A 14,402-nucleotide genomic window follows, 5' to 3' on the forward strand; every position below is an offset into this window, starting at 1 on the left:
GACGCTTTTATCCAAAGCGACTTACAATAAGTGCATCAACATTGGTAATCAAAAGAACTACTAGTCACCAGAAGTCATAAGTACATCTCCTTTTCCAAACAAGCATCTAAGAGCCTGAAGCAGAGCATAACTCAGAGCCAAAGTACAGTGCAGAAACAAGAAAAACAGTTAGTGCAATAAGTAAGTAATAAAGAACAGCAGCGTGTTCTGGTAGTGCTGTTAACCGAACGCACTGTGCATTGCATCAGCCGTTAGCCTAAGCTGTGTGGCCGTGAGCGAGGAGACAGCAGGCGGTCAAAGGCAGTATGAAACGGGCAACAAAAGGTGTTTTGAGAAAGTGTGAGTCACCGCGGCCGTGAGAGCTCCTTGAGTGTGCAGCCATAACCGCCCAAAATAACCTGTTTTATGCTGCAGAATGAACGATTAGCCTTGGACAGACACAGAGGTGCACACTCGCTCACTCACACACGGTCCACTGCCATGGATGTACCGTTCACTGATGATTCTCATATGTTTGGATGAATATTTTCACATTTCTTTATATTTGATGTACTCAGTGGTAACGGACCATTTTCAATATTAATGTTGATATTCACTGTCGTCTTTTATTACCGCTATGAAAGCCGGTGATTTTCCATTTCCCTTCTCCAGAACATTTCCAGAAATGCCGTACTGTTCAGCTCAGGAAGGAGAGCGGTGATCTAAAAGTTCGGTGACACCCGTTGGAATTATGACCCAGCTTTCTCTCTCGATGGAGCAAACTTTTTCAAAAGTGGTGTTGCTGAAGTTATGCCGCCGTTCGTTTTACTGAGGAATGTCTGAAACATTGTCAGAAACCCTGAGGGCCTGCAGATTCCATTTCAGAGAGCTGCTATTTGAAGGGAAGAGGAGAAGGCAGTGACAAATCCAAAATGGGTGTGTGTGCACGCAGAGAGAGTTCTCTACTCTTGTCACAGGCTACATTTATATGGGCTTCAAAATCCAACTTACTGTGTTCAAATATTAAACCCGCTCCGCACCGTTAGCCCTCTATTCACTATTCATTTTTTCCAAAAAAAAAGCGACAACAGTGCTTATAGGGTCAATTCAAATGAATCAAATTATTAGTGATGCATTCTGAAATTTAAAGCAACTGTCACAATAATAAACATTTACAGCTGGAGCTTTCCTATGAGCTTCATACATGTAATATATTATGATTGTGTATTTGTTGGGTGTGTGATTCTTTGTGGGAAACTGAATCTGATACATTATAACTGTAGGGACTGCTTTGACACACCTTTATGTTTCTCTGTTTATGAATCATAATGATTCTTAACAGAAATCACTAATAGAACTTTCTCATCTCATCTGTGACTATAGAGACCTTTATGCACAGAGAATGTGACCTCCGGTGTTTGCAGTGATTATTTAAAACACGTTTAGTAGAAAGACAAACTTCACAGGGAGTTGTCCTATATTTCACATGATGGATCCACTATTATATTTTTTTCAACATTGCCACAGAAAAGCGTGTTCGATGATGAATCTCGAGACAGAATCTTGACCGCTTCTTTTTCCTCTCTTGCTCGAAGGGAACTTCTTCCGCCATATATCTGAGAGGAAATCTGTCCCGGGTGTCTCATGCTTTATTATAGAGGTTGGAGGGGGGGGGGGGGTCTGGAAGAAAGGGGTGGTAGGCGCGACTTGGTGGTCCAGTGGACTGGAAAACGCTGCCCCCTGGCAGAGAGTTAGTGCGCGGCTCTATCTCTATCGGCGCTGGAGCTAATGTGGCCACTGGCTCATTAGAGCTCCGATGTAAGGAACACTGCGTAACGCCGAGTGCCTCGGCGCAAAAGAGTTTGAGAAAGGAACCACTGAACGCAGTGAAGCAGAGCAAAGACGACCCTCTCCCTCATCTCTAAAGATAAATCCCTCAATTTGGGTTAGACATTGTCACCGATCAGAGATCGGGGCCTCTCTCTTGATAAAGCGCTCACTGGACAGGCAGAGATGCTTTCACGGTGGCGGTGAAGAAGAGGGAAAAAAACCCACTGTGCATCATTCAGTCCCATGCAGAGCATTCACAGCCTGCCACAACAGGAGCTGCTGACGGGTTGGTCATCAATGAAAGGAGGCAGAGAGAAATGGATGGAGGGAGGAAAGAATAGAGAGAAAGAAAGAGAGACTTGACAGGCTCAGCTCCCCTCCGCCCCTCGGCAACGACGGAGGTGAGGAGGAGGAGGAGGAGGAGGAGGACCTCTGCTTTAAGCTCAGCTGCACGTCAACCCAATCATTATATCACACGAGTATTTAAATTGACATGATGTATGCTGTGCATAGTAGTAGACCTTCACAAATGTAGTCCAGCTGATTCAGTATTGCCAGCATGAGACGCTACGCCTCGGGCATTTTGACACCATCGCACTCATGGAATCTACCTTTTCTGCAGGAAGATGTTGTCGGTTGATTCATCTTTTCAAATGACGAACCAGTCAGATAAACTACTATCATGTTAAGTATAGGACTCACGTGCACAATGTGCAACGCCTGTGCAACTTCAAAACATTCCTCATAACCTGGTTGGATGCAACAGAACTGAGAGCAGCGCGTTGCAGCGTTCAGAGACGTACAGTGTGATCATTCGGACTTGTGGATTTAGTAAATTTGCATGAATGGTTCTGCAGCACAAACAAAACACTGTTAACCCCAATTGTGATCCCCATATGTTTAAGCCAATTTAATGTGAGCATGCACGCGCATAACAGGCAATGAATAGAAAATAATACAGTCACTCTGAGGACAAAATGTGGTGGCAGGGAGGCAGAGAGGGAGGTGGAGGGTGGAGGGTGGAGGGTGGAGGCGGGGGGGGGGGGACGGGGGGGAAATAGCCCCGTTCATCTCCTCTCATTTTCTGCCCGCTTCTACCCAGCAGAGTTTCTATGGCAACCCCTCAAAAAGCGGTGTGCGGTGAATTGTGGATTTGAGATGCGCTGTCTGATTGCGCCGTGTGGAGGAGATGGCTGGCTCTGTCGTCAGCCTCGCTCTGTAAGAGGAAATTGGTGGAGAGCTCCAACGAAACGCCACTACATATGCTTCCTTTGGTGCGCGTGCCAGCCCTCGGTACTACAGCAGCATGCGACTGTGGGGGCGTGCACGTGTGTGTGTGTGTGTGCGCGGTGGAAGCTTTACATTAGAACCTACCAGTGCCCCCCTGCAGAGAGCTGCTCGTCACTCTTGGCGCCCACCAGACTGCACGCGGCTCTCCCGATGAACGTGTCTGGCTGACCGTGTGCAGCTCATCAGTATGCTTTGGGTTTCAGCTGATGGAGCCGGTGCCACTGATGACGTTTCATTGCTGCTCTGAATTCCCGCAGCGTTGTACAAGCAGTGTGTTTTCATTTACGGGTTTCTGTTTTTTTGACGAACGAGTGAAACACGGAACACCAACACAAAACCTCCCCCCCCCCTTCCTCCCCATACCTTACATCCCCTCCTCACCTCCTCGCCTGTCTGTCTCCCATGGAAGCTCCACCTTTGCATGTGACTGATGTGCACTGATGTGAGGTCTTTGTCAGGAGATCTGTGTCTGTATATATCTGTGTGTGTGTGTGAGAGAGTAGGACATGTTGTTCACTGTGAGCTCTCTGCCTCTCTCCCCGTGTCTCTCTGAGTGGCTGTATGATGCTTGTAAGCTGTGCCAGTCCCCATTAGCATCCCATTATAAACCAGCATGATCACTCGTCACTTAGAATGCCTGCCACAGCATGCTCCGCGCGCGCGCGCGCGTGTGTGTGTGTGTGTGTGTGTGTGTGTGTGTGAGAGAGAGAGATAGAGAGAGAGCTTTTTGTAAGAGCACGTGTGTGTGTGTGTGTGTGTGTGTGTGTGTGTGTGTGTGTGTGTGTGTGTGTGTGTGTGTGTGTGTGTGTGTGTGTGTGTGAATCACTGTCAAGTGATTGAGATGGCCTTGTTTCAAAAGAACATGGAGGAGGAGATGCTGCAGAGTCTTGCTCTGTGTACAATTCAATTTAAATGTGTCTGCAAGTGTTTGGTTTGTTTGACCCAGATTTCTCACCTACCCCACTGTTGGTAAATTGGATATCCTCAGGCAGGCTTGCGCAACAATTTAATTTAGCGGATATACAGTGAACAGCGCCCTCTGCTGACGGAATCTGTGTCGCACGTGAAGGCTTATTAATAAGAATTAAGAATCCGTGTGAATCCCTTAGAGGGGCAATGGCCTGAGTTGTGTTCCAGAGTAAATCTGTTGAGTATGATTTGAAGCATCGCTGAACAGTTCTTATTTATAGGGACTATTTTTGTTCAGGAAAATCAGATAACGGCTTAGTGGAAACTGTTGCTTCAAGGTTTATAATAAGATAATGTCGTCCTCAGTGCTGTAAGAACCAGAACCAGAATCTGATTCACCTCTACTCCTTTTTAAATGATCTACTTTTTTTTTTTTTTTTTGTCTCTTTCTCTACAGACGACGACACGAGAATGAGCTGCAAAAGAAGGTGCTTTACCGAAACCTAAAAGTCTATTTTCCCGGCAGATAAAAGCACAGTTGTAACAAATAACACAAACTTTGGCTGCATTCCATTTAGGTGCTCCGGGTCCAGGTCCAGTGTCAGGCGCTGGCATGGCTCGTTAGGAGCCTTAAATGGAATGGAACCGTCGTTAACGTTACTACTTACCCCGGTGCTATTCACTGTGAGATGAGTCAAAATGTCTGCCGTGAAAAGTCTATATTTCACTCCACAGACTCGCCCTCCTTCTCTCTCTCCTCCTTTCACGGTCGGCTGGCCTCCACCCTCTTACCTTCTCTGCTACCCCCTGCGTCAGACACACACACACACATATACACACACACACGCACACACACACACACACACACACACACACACACACGCACACACAACTTCCAGAGCCCTCTGTGTCTCTGGTCCAGGTCTGGAGGAATGTTGAGTGTCTCTATAGCCCCCTCCCTGGAGATTAGGCCTCACCGTGCCCCCTCACTTCATTCCAATCCAAAGTATGCCCCCTAAGAGCTGCCGCATTTTTATCTGAGCCGGGTGATTGTGACAGATTGGCCAAATGACACACAAACACACGCTGGTGGACACACGCCGAGGCACAAAACAGAGGGGAGGCTGGGGTCCGGGGTGGGGATGGGGATGGGGATGGGGGGAGGGGGGTCCAGACAGCGCCAGGCTCCTGCTATAAAACCCTCCCAGGATGAGGCCAGTGTCCTGCCCTGAGCTGGACAGAACCTCCTTCCTCTGTGCCAGGACGCCGTCGCGACAGGCAGCAGACGAGCCTCCAACATGAACGACATCTACAAGGCAGCGGTACGTCCTCTCACCACCGGCTCTTCCTCTGGTTGTAGTTTGTTGGATGCTCCCCAAAAAAAAAAAAAAATCTGTGTGTGTGTGTGTGTGTGTGTGAACTAAATGTGATACGAGGGTGATGCTGTTTTCACAAACCCTAATCCCTAACATGTGTTATTAGTGACCTACAATGAGTGACTTAACTTTCTTACTCCGTCCTGTGTCAGTGGTCGTTGCATGATATTCTGCCACTACATGTGTCTCTACATGTGTCACTACATGTGTCTCTACATGTGTCCTATATAAAAGTCTCCCATCACTTCGCTCATCTGACGGTACTTGACAAATCCCTGCTTGCGCAGCACGTCGCCTCCATCACCAGCCGATGTCAGAGGAGCCCTGACACCATATACGTCTCTAGATGTTCTCCTCGCTCCAGCGCCTATCAGAGCTGATAGGAGCCACTCGGGGAGGTCACTGGCAGGACAGGTCGCTGGTCCGCGTCGCGCCCCGCTTCATTCGTGACTTCAAATGGAACGGTCGCCCCTTCACATGGCTAATTTTGGCCGTTTGCTCAGAATGCTTTCGTGGTCCGTGGTCCTCTGGTGCCAGAGAAGGGCTTCAGGTTTAGATAAACCCCCCGCGACTGAATTCCAGCATTATCTGTGAGCCCGAAAGCCGTGTGGCTGCGGCTGTCTGTCCCGTCTCCGCCCCGGACGGTCGGCCGGCTGTCCCGTCCCTCACAGCCCAGAGTGAGCGGTGCAGCTGAGACAGTAGAGAGCGCGCACACACAGGAATGTACGATTGTTTGTTTAGATGGAATCTCTTTTTTTTTCATATATCACAACCAGAGGTGTGTGTGTGTGTGTGTGTGTGTGTGTGTGTGTGTGTGTGTGTGTGTGTGAGAGCGTGTCTGCATGTGTTTTGTGTTTAATTTATAGCGGACGACAAACAATAACTCTTACATAAGCAGCTGTCTCCCTCTCTCATTCGTGGTAGCTTTTCCAGGATTACTGTTCCATTGTTGGGTTAGATCCACAGCTATGCTAATTTAAAGCACCGTGTATTGTGTCCTTTATCTGTGGTTCCTGATCCTTGTCTGTTTATTTTTAGCTCCTCCTCTTACTGGGCTCTCACATGATATATAGGTTCTGTCGAGGATGGCCCAGTGTGTGTGTGTGTGTGTGTGTGTGTGTGTGTGTGTGTGTGTGTGTGTGTGTGTGTGTGTGTGGGTCAGACGTTACCTTTTGTTGACTGAAAAGTCACCGAAACAAGAGAATCGAGTTCAGATATCGATAAGTGATTTCCGTAAGAAGTGCCACACTTTTTTTTTGAGCGTTGGTACGAAATGCATGATGAGTAAGACACACACATTTAAACAGACAGTGTCTGAGAATGCACAGAATTGGATCAATCAGATAACCAAAGCATTTACTACTTCAACTCTTCACTTCTTGCAGGTTGAGCAGCTGACAGACGAACAGAAAAATGGTGCGTGAGCTACACGACCTCTGACTGCACACATCAAACATGAATTCATTCATCTGCACAATGTCCACAGCTGTTTGCAAACGTGGGGCTCACCCTGTCCCGTGCGTTGCAGAGTTCAAGGCCGCCTTTGACATCTTCGTACAAGATGCGGAGGACGGCTGCATCAGCACCAAGGAGCTGGGGAAGGTGATGAGGATGCTCGGCCAGAACCCCACACCGGAGGAGCTGCAGGAGATGATTGACGAGGTGGACGAAGACGGTAAATAAAAAAAACCCCACCTCCCCCTCCCCCGGCGCTAGCTAACGGCACAACAAACTAAATGACCGCTTGATTGCCGCTGATCCTCCTCGTCTCCACGGAGCAGCCGGCAGGTCCATCATCGCACAATCATGCGGTGCAGACAGGCTCCGGTTCAAACCCTCTGAGCTCTTAATGTCAAACCATTGTCAAGGGTCTCACGCACAACGAGACGCGTCGGGCTGAATTAAAGGGACATGCGTGTATCAGATGATGCACAAGTCAACCTGAATTTTCTATGTGCTGTAATGATGAAACATAGATAGAAGCGTCCTGGGTTTGCTTGATAAATAGACGTTTAAAAGCCCAATCTGTAGTTTTTCCCTTGTGTTAATTACAGAGAGTTAAATTAAATATCGCAGGTTCCGACACTGTGTTTTGATTTGATATGAAAGTCTATCCAGTGTGGACCGAGGCGGCGTGATGAAGTGCATTGTGTGTGTGTGTGTGTGTGTGTGTGTGTGTGTGTGTGTGTGTCCAGGGAGCGGCACGGTGGACTTTGACGAGTTCCTGGTCATGATGGTGAGATGCATGAAGGACGACAGCAAAGGGAAGTCAGAGGAGGAACTGGCGGAGCTGTTCCGCATGTTCGACAAGTGAGTTTTTTTTGTTGTTTTCAAACCTGTTGCAAGTTTGCCCCATTTCATGTTAAAAAGCTTAAGATGCTGTAAAGAAAATAAATCACCACAGACGAGAGATGAAATCCCTCATGGAGTATCTCTAGCAAAGTATGCTCCCCATGTGCAATTATGAGTACTGACAAAATGCCAGGCGGCTCTGCAGAGTACGGCGGGCTGTTTGCTCCGTAATCCTTTTTGACAGCACGGAATATTTCAAACACCCACTCCATGTAAGCCAGACACCTCGTCTTAGCATCAAAGAAGTAACTTTCTCTCTCTCTCTCTCTCTCTCTGTCTCTCTCTCTCGCTCTCTCTCTAACAATGACGGTTTCCCAAACACTTAAAGATACGATCGGTCACATGTCACACAAACACGCCACCTCCTCCACTGCCATCTGTGAAGCTTAACTCAGCTTTTTATTATGTGCATTAATATATTTCACTCCCTTTTTTGATTTATTTATTTATTTTTTTGCAGGAACGCAGATGGTTACATTGACCTGGACGAGCTGAAGATGATGCTGGAATCCACAGGAGAGGCGATTACCGAGGACGACATCGAGGAGCTGATGAAAGACGGGGACAAGAACAACGACGGCAAAATCGACTACGACGGTGAGGAGTTTTGAAACGGTTGTGTAGCTCTGAACACGCGGCAAAGAAGAGAGCTCTTTGCTAACCACGTCTCCCCTTAACCCTGCAGAGTTCTTGGAGTTCATGAAAGGAGTGGAGTAGTCCTGAACAAGAGAAGAGCCAGAGTGTTATTTTTGTATTTTCTCTGTGACTCCGCGGCCATCTGTGGAAAACTGGAAGCTGATTTGGAAACGCCGCCGACAGAAACAACGGAACGACTTTGCAAGATTCAAGTGGAATACTGTAGCTGAACGTTTATGTATTTTTCTACCATCTCTTGCATCGTTGTAAATACAGTTTGTAACTACTTTTTGGTGCCCGTGTATACAGAATTTGTGTAAATGTATCCAAATTACTTATGTTTTCTATAGCGTACCTGATTGGCTGCTCGAACTATCAACTTTGTGTTTGTTTCCGACTAAATCTTACCTCTGAAGTGCCACAGGCAGCGTACGAAAGAGAGGCTGGAACACGTTCATGAGCTAACAGAGCTTCACACCAGGCTCCGGCTGACTGATCCTACTTTCAGAGCGATGTGTGCTGGATCCAGTCTGTATACTGTGCATTGTGTACGTTTCGGTATGTTTAAGAGACCCTCAGGACTCTTTACCCCGCCCCCCCCCTTCTCAGGCCCCCCCTGGAGCGCCTGCATACTTCTACACCAAAAGTCAGTTTGGAATTTGCTCTCATGTAATAAACAAGATGCATTTGTCAGAGCTGTCATGTTGTCAATTTTTTTTCCATTTTGTCTAATTTAAACATATTCATAATCTTCACTTTAAAGGGAAAGTTTACCCCAAAATAAATAAAAAAAAATACAGATTCTTCCTCTTACCTGTAGTGATAATTATCAATCTAGATTGATTTGTTTGGGGATACATTAAAAAAACTCCACAGCAACATCTCTTTCCAGAAATCAAGACCCGGTTACTCAAGATAATCCACAGAGCTTCACGGTTCATACAGGGACTATTTTCTTTAAACCATACTTCCTACATGGAACTTTCCAGAACGAGCTCTGTGGATTGTCTTCAGGAACCGGGTCTTGATTTCTGGAAAGAGGCGTTGCTCTGGAGTTTTTCTAATTGGTTCACTTTGAGCTCCACGAGCCGTGTTCCATCTCGTCCCATCCCATTGTAGAGAAAGCAGACGTCTCTGCAGCCCGCATCTCCAAGGAAACTCCCGGTAAAACAATGTTAATTGATGAATATCACTCTACAGGTGAGAGGACGAGTAACTATGTTGTGAGCTGGCCCTTTAAGAGCAGAGTTGGCTCGTTGCAGACGCGTCGTTCTGTCCTCAGGTCGGTGCTTTTCAGCAGTTGTTATCGACGACACTTAGTTCACTATCTCGCTCCAGATTCGCCTCGCCGCTCTTTTTTTGGGGGGGGATTCTGCAGGCCGATCACATGCTCGCCTCCTCTGCTGCTCACACGGCAAAACAGACGAGCAGAGGAGGCCTGAAACACCCAAAAAACGAGACACAGTGTCAGCGTGAAACGGCTGATGCGTGCGTGTGATTTGTGTTCTTTAGCAGCTCTTGTCTGCGGCATGTGAACTATTCCCGTGGTCGGGGTGTGCGTGTTGAGTTACACAGTCTATTGAGACAGGAGCTATTTATGTCTAATCATGTTAGTGCCCATGTTAGGGGGTCTGGATTGACCCGCACCAGTTGACAATCAGATGCCTTTGTCCATATTAAGAATGCTATTTATCTACAAAGGGGACAACAGTTCTATTGTTGAAAGGGCTTCAATTCTGACACGTGTTGGTAGATAGAACTATCTGCATCGTCTCACACCGACACACATCTGATTCTAGAGTGAACGTCAGCGTCACATTCTGAGGAACTGCTCAACCGAAAGGAAAATATATTCATATTATAATTCATATTATATTAAAGACATTTGCTGTTGGCCGTGTTCAACTTAGTTCCCAGGTGAAGCGGCTGCAGTTTGCGCTGCGGCCGCTTGATGTCAGCAGGAAAACACACAACTGCGTCTGTTTGTCCGGCTCGGATCCGGGACCCGGAGGACGAGGAGGTTTCATGGCTCAGATACTCACTCTCTCTCTCTCTCTCTCTCTCTCTCTCTCTCTCTCTCTCTCTCTCTCTCTCTCTCTCTCTCTCTCTCTCCACAAAACAGACAGTGCTCACCTACAGTCAGGGTGAAGACGGAGTTGATGATATGGAAGTTGTTAGAATAATATTTTAATAATAACCATAAATAGACAAAATCTTAACCTCACGGGAGGACTCGGATGAGGGTTCATGTTAGTCCATTTACAAAATGAATATCATTTCTAAAAACAAAAAGCATCCGTGTCTGGATCGTAGCTGATCTTTTCTATATTATTTCCGCTGTGAGATGAGATGGACCGTGTCATGTGTGTGTGTGTGTGTGTGTGTGTGTGTGTGTGTGTGTGTGTGTGTGAGAGCCGGTAAAGGCGGTGTGGCCTGACCCCCCCCCCCCCCCCCAGGCTCCCGTTAGCTCCGTCCGGTCCTCACGGTCTGTGTTACTGATGGGATTTTAAACCCCAATCAGCAGTGAAGCACAGCTGCTCTGCCACCCCGATCTCAGCAGTCTGACAAAGATAACGCACTAAATCCACTGCACCATCTCCAGACCCACAGACCCCCCCCCCCCCCCCCCCCAAATAAACCCCCACTGCTTTGAGTGATAACACGAGGTGAAAAGATGTTCAAGTTTGACATGTTTCTTTTCCTTTCATCTCACAGATTATGGCCGCTCTGCTGCTCGTGTCCTCAATAAACTCGGAGCCGAGCCGAGCGGTGCTTTCCCCGCCATCAATGGGAGGCTGGGCAGCAGCTGAGCAGCGTGTGAGTGAATGAATCTGGGGTGTGGCGCACTAGCAGCAAGTTGGGTGGGGAAGTGATGCAGTTACGTAAGAAGGGGCCTGATGACTCATGCCTGCTGTTATTAACACACACACACACACACACACACACACACACACACACACACACACACACAGTGCGGTTACGAGCCACCTTTGGTAATGTGGAGTTCAGGGACACGTAAAACCTATTTTCCTCTTTGTGTGGAACTCTCGCAACCCTGTAACACTGACCTCTGAAGGAGGCAGAGATAGAGGGGATTTGCATAGATAATAGTAAGCTATCAATATGATGTAACTGGCTTCATTCACTTTTATTCTAACTCTGTGTGTGTGTGTGTGTGTGTGTGTGTGTGTGTGTGCTGGGTGAAACGGGTTATTCCATTGGCTAAGAGTGAGTCAGGCAGATATGGAGCTGTATATAGAGCACACACACACACACACACACACACACACACACACACACACACTGGTTTATTGATTTATAAATCACCCATCAGATCACACAAGAGTCATGATGCACCATGAACTTGTCCTGATTCTGTGTTAGTAAGTCACGCCGACGGTGGGAGGTTTTCAGAACCGGCTCAGTGTGATTTACAGACGGAGGAGCGAGGAATCCCCCGGACGCGGTTCAGCGTTGGGAAGGCGTTGACTACTCGCACCGTCTCGCTGCGGCCCACGCATGCAGACCTCGTATTGAAGCCAGCGGGCTCTTTGGTTTGAGAGGATTCCTGTTTTTCTGGCTTCTCCACATCACGTGGTGTTGGAAGTTGTCCAGCGCTGAATATCACAGCCTGATGTCTCATTCACCGTTCACATCAGCGTGAAATGAAATGAACATTATGCTCCCAAAATCTCCCAAAAAGATTCGTTGTCAGCTTTTATTCTGACAACTGTATGCTTGATGTTTTACGGGTTCCCAAAAAAGAATTATTCTAAATAATCTAGATACAGTTTCTGGAGAGCAAGCGGTCGGTTTGTTGTTGTTGCTGTAAATACACAATGAGGAAGTGGAACGCTTTGGACAAAGAGAGAGTGGAAGGACTGCAGATCACACTCGAACAGACAGAAGTGTCACGATGCTCCGTCCCACTTCTGGTGCTGAGAACACTGAAGCACTGTCTCCGGACCGCTCGGCCATCAGGGCCCACAGAACAGCAGCGCTACGAGACGCAGAGCTCTCAAATTCCATAATGACTATTCATTGATTCCCATGAATCACAGCGATTGTTTCATTTTAATGTACCACTGGAGGGTTTATCTATTTTTACCACTTTGAAAAAGGGAACTAGTCTCTGTGTGTTTGTGTGTGAGTGTGTGAGAGACGTATTTACATTGCATACTTAAAAGTAGCAATACTACAATGTTGAAACTACAAAACACAACAAGTAGAAGTTGTGCATTAAAACAAAAGAGCTATAAAGAATATTTATTACGGCCACTTTAAGTACAGCCACTATAAATGTCCGGCTGGAGAAATAAGAGATGTCTTCAGCGATAATTTGTTCGTCTCAAGCGACAGACTCTTGGAAACTCCTGCGCCCCCGACCCCCCCCCCCCCCGTGCCATGACATCACTATGTTGGTCACTAGTGTTGTCGAAGCACAGACGTGATCTTTGGCTCGCTCTGCAGTCCTGTACTGTGAGCAACATATGGCCTCGTGTGAATGGCATACCAGACGGCAAGACTGGCTCCCAGCGCGGCCTCCTCCGTTCAGCTTCCCAAGCAAAAAGAGCACATGACGGACGGGTGACCTTTCCTTTGTTGTCGGGTCTAGCAACACACGAGGAATGTTCCCTTTCATTCCCCTTCCCCCCCCCCCCCCCACGGATTAAACCGCAAACAAACATCACCTTGTTCTTGTGCTCGGTGAGCGCGGCGGGGCTGTACTGTACGTCGCCGGATGGCGAGATTGGCCACGAAAATGAGAGACTTCTGGTGTTAACAGATGGCTTGTGAGTCTTCCATGTGGCTGTGCTTTACACACATGACCCAGTATCCTCCCTGCCAACGCTCACAGTTTGTCAGAGGACATGCATGTCTCTCAGGAGAGATTCAAGTCTCGCGAGAGTCGGCGTTGTGAGGGCTCGTTTCAGGGAGACGTTGTATCTGTTTGTTCCTGGAGAGATAAGACGCTTCCTGTCGCGTCACTTGATGGATGTCGTAACAGCAGAAGTCTCAATCGCCACCGGTGACAGGGCTGCAAACACGCTCACTAAAGAATAGTCGCGGTGACGTTAAAGTTTACGGTATGGTGAGCTTTGCTCCATCTTCTGAACGTGAGCTTTCCTCTCTGGAGTCTTCTTCCACCACAAACACGGGGAAGTAGGAAGCGTCGCGAACGGCTTCGACGTGATTCAAGGGTTCCGGGAATCGGAATGTCAATTCCCCCCAACAACAGGAGATGCAATCACTGGCGTGGTAATGCGTGCCATGCCGCTACGGTTTATACATAGCTCCGTGGAACCCGTGGCTAAAAGGGAACGTCTGTGTTTTCAGTGCGACCGTTAACCGATACTGGCTTTAAAAGGATCCAGTGTGTCTGGTGTCTCTCTCTCTGTCTGGTGTCTCTCTCTCTCTCAGACATAAAGACAGCGTGGCTCAGCCGTCCGTGATGTCACCTCCTCTTCGGTGACACGATGGCAAAATACCAAACACCGGGATTATTCTCCTCAGGCCCTGAACATCTGCTGTAAGCACCACGGGGAGTCCAAATCCAAGTTACTCAGATGACGCTTCCCCCCTCACACGCATCATGTAGTAGGATAACGGTGGAACTATTAGAGCCGTCACTGTACGGCAATACTAAACACTCCTTAGTTCTGCTGAAGACTACAAGGTGAGCTGGTCCTCATCTGCTCAGCGAGCTGAATAAATGAGTCTCTCCAGTCATCGTGCATCAGAGGCAGGAGCAGCTGTGAAATTACCGTCAGTCATGCAGTATGCTAACTATGCTCTCATAACCGCAGCAGGTGTGAACCAGCTTCGACTGGCTTCTGCTCAGCCTCTACCACACACACGCACCCACCCACACACACACACACACACACATAATACACCATGCTTGCAAACAGACACACACACGTCAGCCCACCCCAAAGCTAAAATCCCGTCAGTCTCATGCACATCTGCTTCCCCGGCGATGCTGAGTAAGCACCGCGTTAGCCTCTGCTTCCCTTCGTGTGTGATCAC

At 47.9% G+C, this 14,402-nt stretch overlaps 1 protein-coding gene across 1 annotated transcript; it reads left to right on the forward strand.

Annotated features, from left to right (window-relative positions):
• The first annotated feature begins 5,222 nt into the window (after nucleotides 1-5,222).
• Nucleotides 5,223-9,065, forward strand: tnnc1a (troponin C type 1a (slow)). The gene is made up of 6 exons (XM_068729585.1): nucleotides 5,223-5,330; nucleotides 6,770-6,800; nucleotides 6,913-7,059; nucleotides 7,580-7,694; nucleotides 8,197-8,333; nucleotides 8,422-9,065. The coding sequence occupies exons 1-6, from the start codon at nucleotides 5,307-5,309 to the stop codon at nucleotides 8,451-8,453; spliced, it is 486 nt and encodes a 161-aa protein (XP_068585686.1). The 5' UTR covers nucleotides 5,223-5,306; the 3' UTR covers nucleotides 8,454-9,065.
• The last annotated feature ends 5,337 nt before the right edge of the window (nucleotides 9,066-14,402 follow it).

This window comes from Cebidichthys violaceus, unplaced genomic scaffold (genome assembly GCF_023349555.1).
Source record: "Cebidichthys violaceus isolate CVI_PGR_0920_01 unplaced genomic scaffold, fCebVio1.0.p SCAF_47, whole genome shotgun sequence".
Classification (NCBI taxonomy): Eukaryota; Metazoa; Chordata; class Actinopteri; order Perciformes; family Stichaeidae; genus Cebidichthys; species Cebidichthys violaceus.

Bases quoted from the DNA above. Each gene is read 5' to 3' on its own strand.
- tnnc1a (XM_068729585.1), top strand. From the start codon at position 5,307: ATGAACGACATCTACAAGGCAGCG. The intron at 5,331-6,769 runs GTACGTCCTCTC...CACTTCTTGCAG, and splicing joins ACGACATCTACAAGGCAGCG to GTTGAGCAGCTGACAGACGA. The intron at 7,060-7,579 runs GTAAATAAAAAA...GTGTGTGTCCAG, and splicing joins TGACGAGGTGGACGAAGACG to GGAGCGGCACGGTGGACTTT.